Here is a 15,619-nt window from a genome sequence, read left to right as displayed (position 1 = left end):
ATGAAATGTACAAAAGCTCAACAATTTTTAAAAAAATATTTTATTTATTATTTTTATATTTTATGTGTACAAGTGTATTGCCTAAATGTATGTGAGTGCACCCATGTCGTGCAATGCCACGGAGATCAGAAGAGGGCATCGGATTCCCCTGATACTGGAGTTAAGGACAGTTCCTAGCTGCCATGTGGGTGCTGGGAATCGAACCCAGGTCCTCTGCAAGAGCAGTCAGTGCTCTTAACCACTGAGCTGTCTCTCCAGCCCCAATAATTTATTTTTTTTAAAAAGGTTATTAAGGTTGAAGAAAATGATACAATAATTAGCTTGGTATGCTTTAGTAAATAGAATTGCTCAGCAGCGCTCCATGAAACTTTGTTTTACTGATTTGGGGAGAGCATCTAGATGTGACTTTTAGGTCTTACAAGGTAGTCCACAGTTCAAAGCATGTAGCAATTATATTTAATGAGCTATATAACTAGACGATTTTTATAATTTCATCACCTAACAATAAGCATGGTGTTAAAACTGTAGGTGACATGCTTCCTCCAGTGATGCTGCAGTCCTAGGGATTCCATGACCTTCCCCAAACAGTGCCACCAAACGACCAAGTGGTCAGATACTCGACACTTCATTCAAACCATCACACTGGGTTTCATGGAAAATATGAAGTCTTGCTGGCTTAAAAAAATCCATGTCAGGGGCTGGAGACATGGCTCAGAGGTTAAGAGTACTGGCTGCTCTTGCAGAGGACCTGGGTTCGATTCCCAGCACCCACACGGCAGATAGCAACCAACTATCTGTAACTCTAGTTCCAGGGGAATCCAGTGCCCTCTTCTGACTTCTGAGGGCATTGCATGATATGGGTACACTTAAACACATGCAGACAATACATTCATACACATACAGTAAAAATAACAAATAAAAGAAAAAAATTTAAAGCCCATGTCAAAGCAGAACCCATGTTAGGGCAGCCTCCAGGGAAACTAAGGGTCCTTGCCAGGTTGCTCCAAAGGCTGCATCTGGCTTGTTGAAACTTGTGATTTTTAAACACTGTTTACCTCAGCATTTTTAGTGCTTTTTAACACCAAAGTATTTCCTAACATTAAAAAAAAAAAAACACAACTCTTGAGTATGTATACAATTTTTACATGTAATTTTGCACCTCAAACGTTTTTCTAAATAAATCAATGGCTTGAAATCCCAAAGCAAGTGTATAATTAGGCTGCATATTTGATGACCTACTGCAGTTTGCAAAATAAAGGACATTTCAATGTAAATGCTGCGGAACCACCAAACTATTGTCAGGACACCTGCATATACTCACTGTGGGGCTCAGAGGAAATGAAGGGTTCATGACCTATGCATATTCCCCCCCCCCTCCCCCGACCATGAGGCTTAGGGAATCTGTCAGGGAAACCTCAGTTACTACTAACATGAAGGAAAAAACATGGGACTACATCAAAGGGACATAGTGCTGGAGAAGCAAATGGGTGTGAGGGCAGTAGCCACACAACGTAAAAAGGCTAAGTAGAAAAGTGGGAATTGATTGTCTAAGACAAAGGATGTGCTTGCATCCTAGACAGTAGCTGTGCCAGAAAGGCAGTCTGACCAGACATCCAGGAAGGGTACCTATAGCAAAACTCTGAAGTTCTGCTCTGTTGGCTACTTTGAAGGTCCCAGGAGCATCATGAGACTGGACGCTAGGTGGAGCAATTCTGCCTCTTTTAGGTCACAAGCAAAGAGAAAAGAAGGCAAAGCCATAGAGGAAACAGTGGACAGGGTAGAAGGAGGGACGTGTTAGAAGTGAAAGAAAGAAAATACTAAACAGGTGGGTGAATAAGAAAAGGGACACAGTACATTCCAAAAACAATGAAAATGTTCCCGGCAAATGTCTATGGAGAGTAACTTACCCAACCGCACGAGATACTGTATAGTCAGAAGGATCATATTTTCCACACTCAGGAGCTGGGTGCTAGTCAATCCTAATTGTTCCAAATCTTTGTTTTCCAATTGTGGGATCTTGTAGCAATTCACCAGCAGAGGACTCACAACAATGTCACCAACATTTCCATAGAAATAGGGTAAAGTGCCATAGCCTGCCCCCAAAGAAGAAGTCAATACAGTTCAACATTTCTGAGTTCCAATCAGGCACACTTACTCAGTGAGCAGCAAAATTCCCTGCCCCCTGAGATGGCCACCAAAAACAAGTGCTTAAACATATCCACCTCAGGGAATTCACTTGGACATTCACATTCTATGTTAACTGAGATATGCACAAAGCCCTCAATGAATGTTTCCCATAGGAGGGGCAGTATTAATATTAAAGTTCTGTCACAGAAGATTGATACAATACAAATAATCTCTGTTGCTTTTGTAAAACTGTGATGATATTTTCTCATGTAGTTCTTGATCAATTTTCTTTTCAGATAAGAAAGCAAACAATGATAATATATTTTACTTTCTGAGGTTTTTTTGGGGGAAGAGGAGTTGAGTTAAACTCACTGATGAGCTGTAATATTCTACCAACTAGCTGTAGGTGCTGAGAGAGCTCCTACTCCTTCTGCTATATTAGTGTGTTTTGGTATTTTTCCTGAATGCCAGGATGAAAATATGTTGAAAATACACCTCGTGGTGTAGTAAAGAGAACTGCCTCTGTGAAATTTTGAGACAGTGTCTTACTATGTAGCTCTGCCTGGCCTAGAACTCACCAGATGTAAACCAGGCTGGCCTTGAATTCACAGAGACCTGTCTACCTCTGCCTCCCAAGTGCTGGATTAAAGGCATGTGCTACCATGTCCCACCTCTGTGAGACTTTCTAAAAGGAGAGTGCCAAAGGACCAAAGGATCCCCATCTTCTTCAAGTCTTTCCACGGCTTAGTTGCATTATTCTGATGCTGGCAACCTCCTGAGTCATATGGAATTTAAATAACAGGGATTTCCCCCAATGCCTACAGATCCAGGATCAGTTGACAGGGTGGCCTGATAAAGGACAGGGCTTAAAGCAAAATCACCCAAGTCAGTAGAGTCAGGCCAACCACAAGAACAGATAACAACTCATGTTAACATACCCTACCTGCTTTATCATGGAGGGAAAACAGGCTGTCTCCTTCTGGTCTAGACCTCCCTCAAACTAAGGAGACTTCAGTTACAGGTATGAAAGGTATTCAATTAGTGTTAGAATGTAGGACTTGGAATCCTAGAATTTTGACCTCTAAATCTCCATTCTTTCACTTATAGACAGCTTGAATGGATCAGACTCTATGAAGATACTGACTCACAGGTGTTTCCCCTGGTACAGATCTAGGAGGCGCTCCCTGGTTCTCTTTAAAGGAGGTCTGTTAGTTGGCTTAGCTTGTTTCTTTTCTTTGACTGAACTGCCCACCCTCCTCAAACTATTCACTTTTAACAACTGCCAGGACACAGCTTAAATCTCAGGGTCTAAAAGTTTTCAAAGATCCTTCTAGACAGAGCTAAGTCTTCTTCCCCAGGACCTTCTGCAGCTGTGAACCTCTGCCAGCTTACTTATTCAAGTGTGTTGTAATGTAATCCTAGTGTGTAGTAATGGTCGTTCACTGGACCAATGGTTTAGTAAAGGGTCAGACTCCCAGATTGGACAAGAATGCCTTATTCTTAGCTTCAAATCACATGCATGAAGGAGCTGGCCAAGAAAAGATGAAATAATGAGGAGAAAGGAAACACATACACTCATAAACATGTGAACAAAGACCCCAACCATGGAATGGAGAAACATTCCTAAATTCCAGAGGACTTGAAATTCCTTTACCTTACCTATCAGAATTACTGGTCTAACTCCTGAGTTACTCAGCAGGTTCTCAGGAACAATTACAGTTTCCCCTGCAGGAATAGGCCGAGGTTGTAAAATTCCAGTTAATGGGGTCTGTGGAACTGGGGTAGATAAAAGGGGTTCTGGAAAAAAAAAGTTGTTTGACAAGAAAGATTAGGCATGGAAGCTAAATGCAATGCTATGGGAAGCAATGCAGTTTTAATATTTTAAGTACAGATGTTTTAGAAGTCTAACGGTTTATCACTCATCATTAGCCTAATTCACCTGCCTTATATAAAATTAGAAGAAAAACAATAGAACCATAATCCTAGGTATCAACTGCTGACCATTTTGGATTTAACTCTTTGTCCACCCCCCCCCCGCTGCAAATTACCAAAAGTGTGTTTTTTCATTGCATAAATTTTACAAACAGAAACATGTGAAGGAGAAACTCATCATTATTCATTTCTACCTAGGAACAACCATGGTAACATATTGCCATAATTCTTTGCATATATGAGGTTTCTATGGAGTCTTTGAAACTAAACAAATTAAAAAACTTAAATAATCCTATTTCTTGGGCTAGAGAGATGACTCAGCAGCTAAGAGCACTGGTTCCTCCTACAGAAGACCCGGGTTTGAATCCCAGCACCCACATGGCAGCTAAGAACTATCTATAATTCTAGCTAGAGACTGAATGATGTAAGTCAAAGTAATGAGCAAGGTTCACATACCTTGCTGACCACAGAAAGTAAACTCTAACACCACTGGCAAAGCAAGTCCATTTCTGCCTGATGATAGTAAGTTGATAACATCAGGTCTTATGTAATGAATAGCTTGTCAATTGCATGGATTAAAACTAAGATCAACTGTAATGGTACATGTGCTTATAGGGAAGGAGGTCACGTCGGGGACAAAATATTAGCTGCTATCAATATCCTTATACAATACTACTGGTCACCATGATTGATTAGGAAAGTTTATTTTTAAGGGTTCAGGGAAAGAACAGGAGAACACACCTCTGCTAATTAAATAGAAACTTTTACATACAGCTGTTAAAATCTTACCAGTTCTCGAAAGAGGGCGAACTGTGGGAACAGGCACAACTAAACCTGGTTGGGGGCCAGGTGACCCAGGATACCATCCCCGGTGTCGTTTCTTTGGTGGTCCGGAAATGAACATGTTAGCTGAAAATAAAAAGGAAAACAGCTTTGACCTCAGCAATCAGTGACACAGGACCTTACTTTGATCTATTTAGAAGGTCTAAGTCATACTTCTAGGGGCAAAAATAAAGTTAGAAAAAGAAACACTAACAACCTAACACTATACCAACAATTACTAGCATTCATGTGCTGCTTTACCATTTAAAATTTTACTCACATTATTTAATTTGACTCTATCAACATCCCTGTGAAATTGTAGCCAACTGTTAGTGTTATATACATTTTGTCTGATGAAGACTCAGATTTGACCAGGATCATGCAAATCTTTTAGTATTGTCCTATGCTTTGGTAAGCAAAGCCCATGAATTTTTTTGTTTGTTTGTTTGCTTTTTTGTCTTTTTTTTTTTTTTTTGAGACAGGGTCTCCCTGTAGCCCCAGCTGTCCTGGAACTCACTATGTAGACCAGGCTGGCCATGAACTCACAGAGATCCGCCTGCCTCTGCCTCCCCAGTGCTGGGATTAAAGGCGTGAGCCACCATGCCCGGCGCCCATGAGTTTTTAAGATTCTTCATGATAATTTTTTTTTTTTTTTGGTCATTTTGAGACAGGGTCTCCCTGTAGCCCCAGCTGGCCTGGAACTCACTATGATAATTTTGCTTCAACATTAATTTTCCAGTTAGGCTCTTCCATGTATAATCTCCAAAATACTTAAAAATTATTATTCACATCAATCATATATTTTCAAAACATTGTATGATAAACAAAGGGAAAACTTTGGAGTATCTTGTCAGATAATTCATTGTCAGGGGGCTGGAGATGGAGGATCCTTAGGGCTTACTGACCACCCAGTTCAGCTGAATCAGCAAGCTCCAGGTACAGTGGAGACTTCTGCTTCAGAAAAATAAGGTGTAGAGCAATTAAAGAAGACAGCTAATATTGACTTCCGGCCTGCACACACATGTACACGCACATGCACACACAAAATGTGTAGTGCTACTATGACAGATGCATTATTTAGAAACTCTGAGATGGGTGTTGTACCTTGGTCTATGGATGTATAGCTAGGTCTTGGTGACAAAGAGTAGTTCCCTGGGCGGGATGGAGTAGAGCTGGATGCGCTGCTCTTCCCTCCATGGCTGCTGGTCCCATTTGCTGTATCTGTAGAGCAGAAGAAGCAATTTAGAACAGAGGCTGAACTGGACTCTGTGAAGCGGCAGGCGTCTGGTAAACCTCACACTTGAGGATTCAAGGAAGCGTCACTGATAGGACTCAGCCCACTTGCATAAAACAAACTAGAACCATCAGAGTAAAACCTTCATTAAAAATCAAATCCTGGATATGTCAATTAAGAGTATAATTTAAAAATTAGATGTCATCCAGAAAAAATTTCCTAGGACCTTAAGAAATCTTTTAGAATGACTTTTGATGACGTTTTTGGAGATACTGAGTGAAATAAGGAAGAAATAATTGTATTTTAACTGTTTCATGGAAAATTTCAAACATATACAAAGAGAGAGAGAATATATAATACATATGAATAGACCTGTCACTCAGTCCAGCATTCACCCACACACAGCCCACCTTGCTTCATCATACCCTGACCTACTTCCCCTGCATGGACCCACACAATTGTTCTGGGTTAGTGTGACACAAACCCATTGGTCATATAATTTCATGGATAAACACATCTATATATGTTGCTAAAAGGATGGGATTCTCTTAAAATATATCTGTAATATAATTATATTTAAAATTAACAATGAATAACAATTTCTTAATATCAACAAATAGCACACCAGTGTTCTAATTTTTCTCAGTTGCCTCTCAGAAAGAATTTAAATAGCTGAATTGTTCAAACTGGGATTTAAAAAAGAGCTGTATGCTTGAGTTTGAGTTTAGGTGATATGTCCCTTATGCCTTTCTTAATCTACAGTACTTTCTTTTCAAAAAGTATTTCTTACATTTTTTTTTTTTCTTTTTGAAAACCTGGGAGAATTTCTCGTTTTCTGAATTTTGCTGATTGGAAATCCGTATTGTCATCTAACATTCCTTTGTCTCTTATTAAGGAGACTTGCAAAAATATAAACAAAAGTATTGTCTTCTCACTTTTTATTTTGAAAAACATTTTTTTGGTCGTTTTTAAGACAGGGTCTCCCTGTAGCCCCAGTTGGCCTGGAACTCACTATGTAGACCAGGTTGGCCCTGAGCTCACAGAGATCCACCTGCCTCTGCCTCCCAAGTGCTGGGATTAAGGGCGTGCGCCACCATACCCGGCTGTCCCTTATATTTCTAATAATTTAATTGTTAGAGACCTGATGAAATTCGTATTCAAAATTTTGGCATAAGCATCTCATAAAGTCTGTTAGAAAGTCCATTAGGGGACACATAATGGCTACTTTTCTCTTTTTGTGTGACATTAGGAGTGATTAGTGGGTTCAGGGTTGTCAGCTAAATTCCTTTTTTTTTTTTTTTTTTTTTTTTTTGAAGCAGGGTCTCCCTGTAGCCCCAGCTGTCCTGGAACTCACTATGTAGACCAGGCTGGCCTTGAACTCACAGAGATCCGCCTGCCTCTGCCTCCCGAGTGCTGGGACTACAGGAGTGTGCCACCATACCCAGCAGCTACATTCCTTTTTAAAAAATATTTTGTTATTTTTATTTTATGTGCATGATTTAAAAAATATTTTGTTATTTTTATTTTATGTGCATGAATGTTTTGCCTGCATGTATGTTAGTGTTTTGCCTGCATTGTATGTCACGCAATGCTTATGGAGGTCAGAAGACAGTGTCAGATTCCCTGAAACTGGAGTTAGGATGGTTGTTAGTTGCCATATGGGTGCTGGGAACCAAACCTGGGTCCTCTGCAAGAGCATTCAGTGCTCTTAACAACGGATCCATCTCTCCAGCCCCTTAATTCCATTTTTTTAAAAAAAGATTCAATTTTTAATTTTTAATTATGTATATGCGTCTTGGGGGTTGTACATGATGTAGGTGTTGGGTACTGAAGTGTAGTTTTCTACAGGAGCAGGACACACTCTTAACCACTGAGCCATCTCTCCGGTTCCAACTTCTTGTATTATAAAGTCCATTGGATGATTTTAGTAAACAAGATGATGGCTCATTCATTATCTCATTAATTTTTTTTCTTACCACTGTGAAAACTTGACTTCAGGTTGTTCATGTCTGAAATCTAACTAGGAGGTAGGTCCTACAAGAGTTGTTGGGTTGGAGTGAAAACCCAGGTGGGTTGTGTAAATTATGATGACTAACTTTTGGAAAGTTTCTAAAAATGGTAAGCTCCCTGCCTCCACAGTCTTCTATCTTACAGCTTCTTCTCCTTAAACCTTGGACTTTTCTAAAATTCCTTCCTTCGTTCTCAGCCTGCCTCATTCTATATCTTTCCTTGGCTGATCCTACCAACTCTGATGATTTACCTACCTGTTAGTTGCTTACCTCTCTATACCATCAATTAATGAATGAATAATGAACAGTTCTACTGGATGTCTCAAGGGAACTCAGACTCAACATGTTCATACACTCTCCTCCAGGAGAATCTGTTCTTCCTTCCACATTCCTGTCTCAGGTGATGTATCATTGGCCCAGAAAGATGGAGCTGGCTGAGATGCCTCTTTCATGCTCACATTAGTCCACCTGGTCCATCTGACTCCACCTCTGGAGCAGCTCCCACTTGGTCTCCTCTTCTTTACTTTGGTGCCACTCTGGCTAAGGACCTCATCATGTCTCACTTAGTGTAATGAAATGACTTCCAACTAGTGTTTCCATTTTTTGTCTTCTTATACATTACTGCCAAAACGATTTAGTTCCAGTTCAAAAAAAACCAGAACAGGACCTTTCTCTGCTCCATAAATTAAAGTAAAATCCTTACTCCACAGCCTGCTTTCCCACAACTCGTCCCTTGCCCACCGCTTGCTCACCTCCTGTTGCTTACATTGTACATTTTATGGTTCCAACATAAACAAAATGTCAGGAAGTTCCTACATGTCATGCATCTTTTTCCTCTCCATCCCTGACCTGCCCTCTTTCAAAAAATTATTTATTTTATGTGTATGAGTGTATTGTATGCATGTCCGCAAGTGTACCAGTTGTGCCAATGCCCATGGAAGTCAGAAGAGGGTGTCAGATTTCTCCTGGAACTGGAGTTACAGAGAGTTGTTAGCTGCCTGTGGGTGCTGGGAATCGAACCCGGGGCCTCTGTAAGAGCAGCCAGTGCTCTCAACTGCTGAGCCAACTCTCCAGCCCCTGCCTATTTTTTGAAACAAGATCTCCTTAAGTAGTTGGAACTGTTCTTCAACTTCCAATCCTCTTGCTTCGGCCTAAGTGCTGGGATTATGGGCAAGTGCCACCATGCCCAGGTTTCCTTTCTGTGAAATGCCTTTTCTCCAGTACATACTTCCTCATTCTTGTGTGTGTGTGTGTGTGTGTGTGTGTGTGTGTGTGTGTGTGCTTTATTCTTTTGGGTTTTTTGGGGGGGGTATTGTTGAGACAGGGTCTCCCTGTAGCCCCAGCTGGCCTTGATCTCACAGAGATCCACCTGCTTCTGCCTCCCCAAATGCTGGGACTAAAGGTGTGTGGCCACCACACCCAGCATATATCTGCTCATTCTTAAAGACCAATTTCCTCTTGAGAATTCATCCTTGACTACTCTCTAAAATGTTGAGCGATAGTACACTGAAAATATCTTGTAAGTCTGTCTCCCCCAATGGATTACAAGGACATTTGCAGTCAGGCATTATGACTTAATTTGTTTTTATAACCCCAATTTCTAGACACAACAGCAGCCCAAGAAATGTTTGTTGAGCAGAGTCAAACTGAAGTTATCTCCTCTGTGTACTAAATGCCGTTTTGACTCTTCTGGTTGGAACACAGATAAAGCAAAGCTTTGTACAAGCTTACATTATTTTAGGCAGCTCCACATCTGTCTTCAACTGACAGGTGGAAGCAGCTTCTGTTTCTATTACTTTGTCAATTAAATTTCACCCAAGACTTTTGGTATTTACCAGAGAAATATAAGTAAGGTAAACATCACCTGCAGGAAAAGTCTTCCCTACAACCTGCAAAGACAAGGGCAGTGGTTTCACAACATTCTTATTCCGGGTCAGGTCCTGAGCGCCACTTAAATTGATTGCAGAATTAGCTGGACTGAGAGCTGACGAATCTTTAAAATGAAAGAGGTTGATTAAATTAGCAATGTAGAAAGAAAGTTCATTTGACATGGGTGAGTTGAGAAAAAGCAGGTTGGAGGGTTTCAGTTCTTTCCTATTCAGATGTTTTAGAAAAATCCATTTCTATGTATTCAGAGTTATTTTTTTTAAATAAGCATGCATTTAGAAGCTACTGTGTTATGAACTATTCTAAGTATTTCAAATAGATTAAGTCACTTGATCCCTGTAACAACCCTGTCAAGTAAGTATTAATTGGGTCACAGTAGCAGTCAAACTCAGATTATCTGTCATCAGGATATCTATGCTCCATATCAAACTATCACCAAAGTTCTCTCAAAACCACATTTTAATAAGATATCTGTGTGTGTGTATGTGTGTGTGTGTGTGTGTACGTGTGTGTGTATGTACATGTGTGTGTGTGTGTGTATGTGAATATGTGTGCAGATTCATGTGTATGTGTGTACGGGCATGTATGCAGGCCAGAGGTCAGGTGTCTTTCTCAATTGGTTTCCACCTTATTTTTTAAAATATTTTATTTTATTATTTTTATTCTATGTGTACAATTATATTGCCTGCAGGTACATATGTGAGTGCACCCATGTTGTGCAATGCTGCGGAGGTCAGGAGAGGGCTTCGGATACCCCTGGAACTGGAGTTAAGGACAGTTCATAGCTGCCATGCGGCTGCTGGGAATCAAACCCGGGTCCTCTGCAAGTGCAGTCAGTGCTCTTAACCGCTGAGCCATCTCTCTAGCCCCTCCATCTTATTTTTTGAGACAGAGTTTCTCACTGAACCTTGAGCTCATCAGTTCAGAAAACCTGGCTGGCCACTGGGTCCCGGGGATCCTCCTGTCTCTGACTTCCCAGCACTGGGATTATAAGCATTTTGTTGCCATGCCTGGTTTTCACATGTGCTAGGGATTGAATAAGGTCCTAAAGCCTTTTATTAACTGAGCCAAGTCTCTCTAGGAACTTCCAGAGTATCTGTGCTGGGATCCTAATGACCTTTAAGGAAGTAACTAAGGATAAATGAGCTCATAGGAAGTGGCCCTAATCCAATGTGACTAATGCTCCTGAAAGAAGAGGAAGGGACATCAAAAGTTAATTTGCACAGGTGAAAGTCCAGGTGAGGACACAGCAAAAAGACAGCTATTTAGTGCAAGCCAAGGATCCCAGAAGAAACCAATTGTTCCAACACCTTAGGTTTGGACTTCTAGCTTCTAGGACTGTGAGAAAATACATTTATGTCAGTGGTGTTTTGTTATGAGAACCTATCAAAGTAGCACAGTTATAAAATTAGCTAACTAATTTTGTAATTAGCTAACTATTTTTGTAATTAGCTATGAAACAGACCAATTCTTGGAACAGACTCTAGTAGTAGAAAAAAGGACAAAGACTACATGACTATCTTAATAGACACAGATAAAGAATTTGGTGAAATCCCAGTACTCAGGAGGCAGAGAGGCAAGCAATCTCTGGTTGTACAGTTCCAGGCCAGGTGCAGTCAGCAAGAACACTGCAAGCACTGGCTGGGGCAGCTGGGCTGAGAGGTGGTCATGGCATCCCTGGGACCTGAAGAGGATCTGAGGTTTCAGCACCTGGAGGCAATAGCCTTTATAAAATCTACTTATCTCAAAGTCCTTTAAGCTATAAGCTTGCTCATGAGATGAAGTCTTTTGATGTCAAATTTTGAATGATATTTGAAAATCAGCTAGAATTAAGCTAATGCTTTTAGAAGACTTTCCTGTAGTGACTTTCCTGTAGTGTAGAGGCAAGATTCATTTTCTGATATTCTTAAAATCTTTAAAGAACATTAAATGCTGCAGATTAGTTACATTCATTGACTCAAGAAAAGGCTTCTTTTTGATAATGAAAGCTGTAGGATCTTAAAAAATTTATAAAATTTGGGAGATCCTAGCAGACAGCCTGAGAGGGTGGGTTCCGTCCTCCATCTGTGTAGCGGCTCTGATCTCAGCAGACCACCAGAGAGTGCCCAGTTCTGGCCTCCCTCTAGCCTCTCTCTGACAGAGAGGCTGAGAACACTGGGGACTGCCTGAACCCCTTAATCCTGCCTCCGTGTGGTGGTGAGCATCCCCTAATTACGCCATACCCATGCCCCTACCTGGGATTTTGTGAGGCCCTTCCCAAGGCCCCAGGTCAGATCTGGCTTTAGTAGGCTAAGGCTGAGATCCTAGCAGATAACCTGAGAGGGTGGACTGTCTGAGAGATCCCAGATCCTGCCTCCACATGGTGAAGGAAGCCTGAGCATACCTGACTGGAACCTGAATTGGGCTTCTGTGGGTACTCCTGAATAGCTGATATGAAGCCATCAGTTCCCTCCAAATTAAACCTCAGAGAACCTGAACCCTGTACCAACCAGCTTTACATTACCAATAAAGAAAGGATCTAGGCACCTGGATCATACAAACAGAAGCATACTTCAATTTAATTCTCATATCGGAATCAGAAACAAGATAAGAAATTCATGTGCCAAAATCACAGCAAAAGAATAATAAAATGGAAAGCCAAAATACTATGTCCCCACCAAACTCTACCAGTCCTGTAGAAGACTTCTACTAGGTAAAAGAACAATCATAAACATAATCAAGGAATTCAACAAATCTAAAGAATACACGAACAAACAAATCAAAGAACTAAAAGAAGATAGGGATAAACTTCTGAATGAATTCACAAAAGAGATAGAAACATTGAAGAAAACTCAGGCAGAAATGAAGAAGGAAGTGCAAAACTCAATAAGCCAACTTGAAACAACAGGGGAAAGCTTCACCACTAGAATGAATGAAATAGAAAACAGAATATCAACACTGGAGGATAAAGTTGAAGAATTGCACCACTCAAACAAAGATAATGGAATTTTTTTTTTAAACACAGGAATGGAATATGCAAGAGATGTGGGACACCATGAAAAAACCAAATCTACGGATCATAGGAATAGAGGAAGGAGAAGAATTTCAGGTTAATGGTATTGACCAGATCTTAAACAGGATTGTAGAAGAAAATTTCCCAAAATTAAGGAAAGATATCCCCCATACAAATACAGGAAGCACACAGAACACCAAACAGACAGGATCAGAAAAGAAACTCCCACAACATATCATAGTAAAAACACTAAGTGTACAGAACAAAGAGAGAATACTGAAAGCAGCAAAAGAAAAACAAGTCACATACAAAGGAAAGTCCATCAGAATTACTGCTGACTTATCAACGAAAACTATGAAAGACAGAAGAGCCTGGACCAAGGTATTTCTAGTTCTACATGACCATAGATGTTAGCCCAGAATACTTTACCCAGCAAAAATGTCTATTATAGTTGAGGGGGAAAGAAAAATCTTCCAATGACATGAAAACCCTGAAAGAATACATGTCCATAAAACCAGCTTCAAAGAATACTTGAAGCAATACAGAGAGCAGAGAGAGAAACAACTATACCCTAGGGGCAATGAAAGAAAATAAATAGAGGTATAATCTTAACTTTAAATATCAATGGACTGAACTCCCCAGTCAAAAGACATGGGCTAAATGAATGGATTAAGAAACAAAATCCATCTCCTTGCTGTCTGCTTTGCAAGAAACCCATTTCTCCTTCAAGGACAGGCACTACCTTAAGGTAAAAGGATGGAAAAGAATATTCCAAGCAAATGGCACTAAGAAACAAGCAATTCCAATATCTGACAACATAGACTTCAAAGTAAAACTAATCAGAAGAGGTAAGGAGGGTCAGGTCACTTCATTCTGATAAAAGGAACAGTTAACCAAGAAGATATTACAGTCCTTAACATATGTGCACCAAACTCTGGTGCACCCAAATTCTTAAAAACAACACTACAGGACTATATGATACAGATTAATCCCAACTCAGTGATAGTAGGGGACTTCAATACCCCACTGTCTCCATTAGACAGGCCAACTGGACAAAGAATAAACAGAGAGACATCTGAATTAAATGATACCATACATCAAATGGACCTAACAGACATCTTTCAAATATTCCACCCAAGGAACAAAGAATACACTTTCTGCTCAGCACCTCATGGAACTTTTTCAAAAACTAACCACATACTGGGCCACGAAACAAAGCTTAACAAATACAAAAAATGTGAAATAATCCCATGCACTCTATCAGACCACAATTCAATAAAGCTCAAAATCAACACTGGACAAAGCCCTAGTCACTACACGAACTCATGATGATTGAACAACACACTGCTAAAGGAGTGGGTCAAAGGAGAAATTAAGAAAGAAAGAAAGCGGGCGTGGTGGAAATATAAAAATATTGAAATAATTCCATGCATTCTATCAGACCACAATGCAGTAAAGCTTACAATCAACACCGGAAGAAGCCCTAGTCACCACATGAACACATGGAGACTAAACAACACACTCCTGAATGATGAATGGGTCAAAGGGGAAATTAAAAAAGAAATAAAAATATTTCAGGAACTAAATGAAAAATACAATGCAACACAACACAACCTTTAGGGCACATTAAAAGTAGTCCTAAGAGGGAAGTTTATAGCTCTAAGTGCCTACATTAAAAACTAGAAAGAACCCAAATAAATGACCTAACACTGCAACTCTGCCTGGAAAGGCAAGAACAAATGAGACCCAAACCCAGCAGAAGAGAAGAAATAACAAAAATCAGAGCAGAAATTAATGAAAGAGAAACAAAGAAAACAATACAAAGAATCAATGAATCTAAGAGCTGGTCCTTTGACAAGACAGACAGACCCTTAGCCCAATTAACTAAAAAAAAGAGCAAATCCAAATCAACAAAATCAGAGATGAAAGAGGAAACATCAGAACAGACCATTATCAGGGAATATTTTAAAAACCAATACACTACCAAGTTTGAAAATGTAAAAGAAATGGATGGATATCTAAAAGCATGGGAACCACCAAAGTTAAATCAAGAAGAGATCAACAGTTTAAACAGACCCATAACATATGAGGAAATTGAAACAGTAATACAAAGCCTCCCAACTACAAAAAGCCCAGGCCCAGATGGATTTACAGCAGAATTCTACCAGACATTTAAAGAAGACCTCCAACCAATACTACTTAAATTATTCAAAAAGATAGAAACAGAGGGAGAACTACCAAATCCTTCTATGAAGCCAACATCACTCTAATACCCAAACTGAGTAAAGACACAACCAAAAAAGAAAATTATAGACCCATAATCTTAATGAACATAGATGCAAAAATTGCCAACAAAATATTTGCAAACCACATACAGACACACATCAAAAAGATCATTCACCATGATCAAGTAGGCTTTATCCCAGAGATGCAGGGCTGGTTCAGTATATGAAAGCCAATAAACGTCATTAATCATATAAATGGACTCAAAGACAAAAGCCACATTGTCATTTCAATAGATGCAGAAAAGGCTTTTGACAAAATTCAGCATGCATTTATGTTCAAAGTTCTAGAAGGAATTGGACTGGAGGGAACATACTTTGTAGGAGAGGAAGT

The 15,619-nt window shown here is 39.9% G+C and overlaps 1 protein-coding gene across 3 annotated transcripts in view; it reads right to left on the bottom strand.

The window, feature by feature from the left end:
- Positions 1–15,619, bottom strand: part of Greb1l (GREB1 like retinoic acid receptor coactivator) — a 274,544-nt gene that overhangs the window by 67,426 nt on the left and 191,499 nt on the right. For 2 of the 3 annotated variants that reach the window (XM_029560559.1, XM_017796571.1), the window contains exons 8-12: positions 9,989–10,117; positions 5,986–6,102; positions 4,849–4,968; positions 3,787–3,924; positions 1,908–2,093 (exon numbers count right to left, since the gene is read on the bottom strand). In XM_029560559.1, the coding sequence (XP_029416419.1) occupies positions 1,908–2,093; positions 3,787–3,924; positions 4,849–4,968; positions 5,986–6,102; positions 9,989–10,117 (690 nt within the window). The remainder of the gene's footprint in view (positions 1–1,907; positions 2,094–3,786; positions 3,925–4,848; positions 4,969–5,985; positions 6,103–9,988; positions 10,118–15,619) is intronic. The other variant, XM_008826964.2, reaches the window with a different exon arrangement.

Source organism: Nannospalax galili, unplaced genomic scaffold, assembly GCF_000622305.1.
Source record: "Nannospalax galili isolate Female #2095 unplaced genomic scaffold, S.galili_v1.0 scaffold511, whole genome shotgun sequence".
Lineage (NCBI taxonomy): Eukaryota > Metazoa > Chordata > Mammalia > Rodentia > Spalacidae > Nannospalax > Nannospalax galili.
This window is presented reverse-complemented; position numbering and strand designations above follow the sequence as displayed.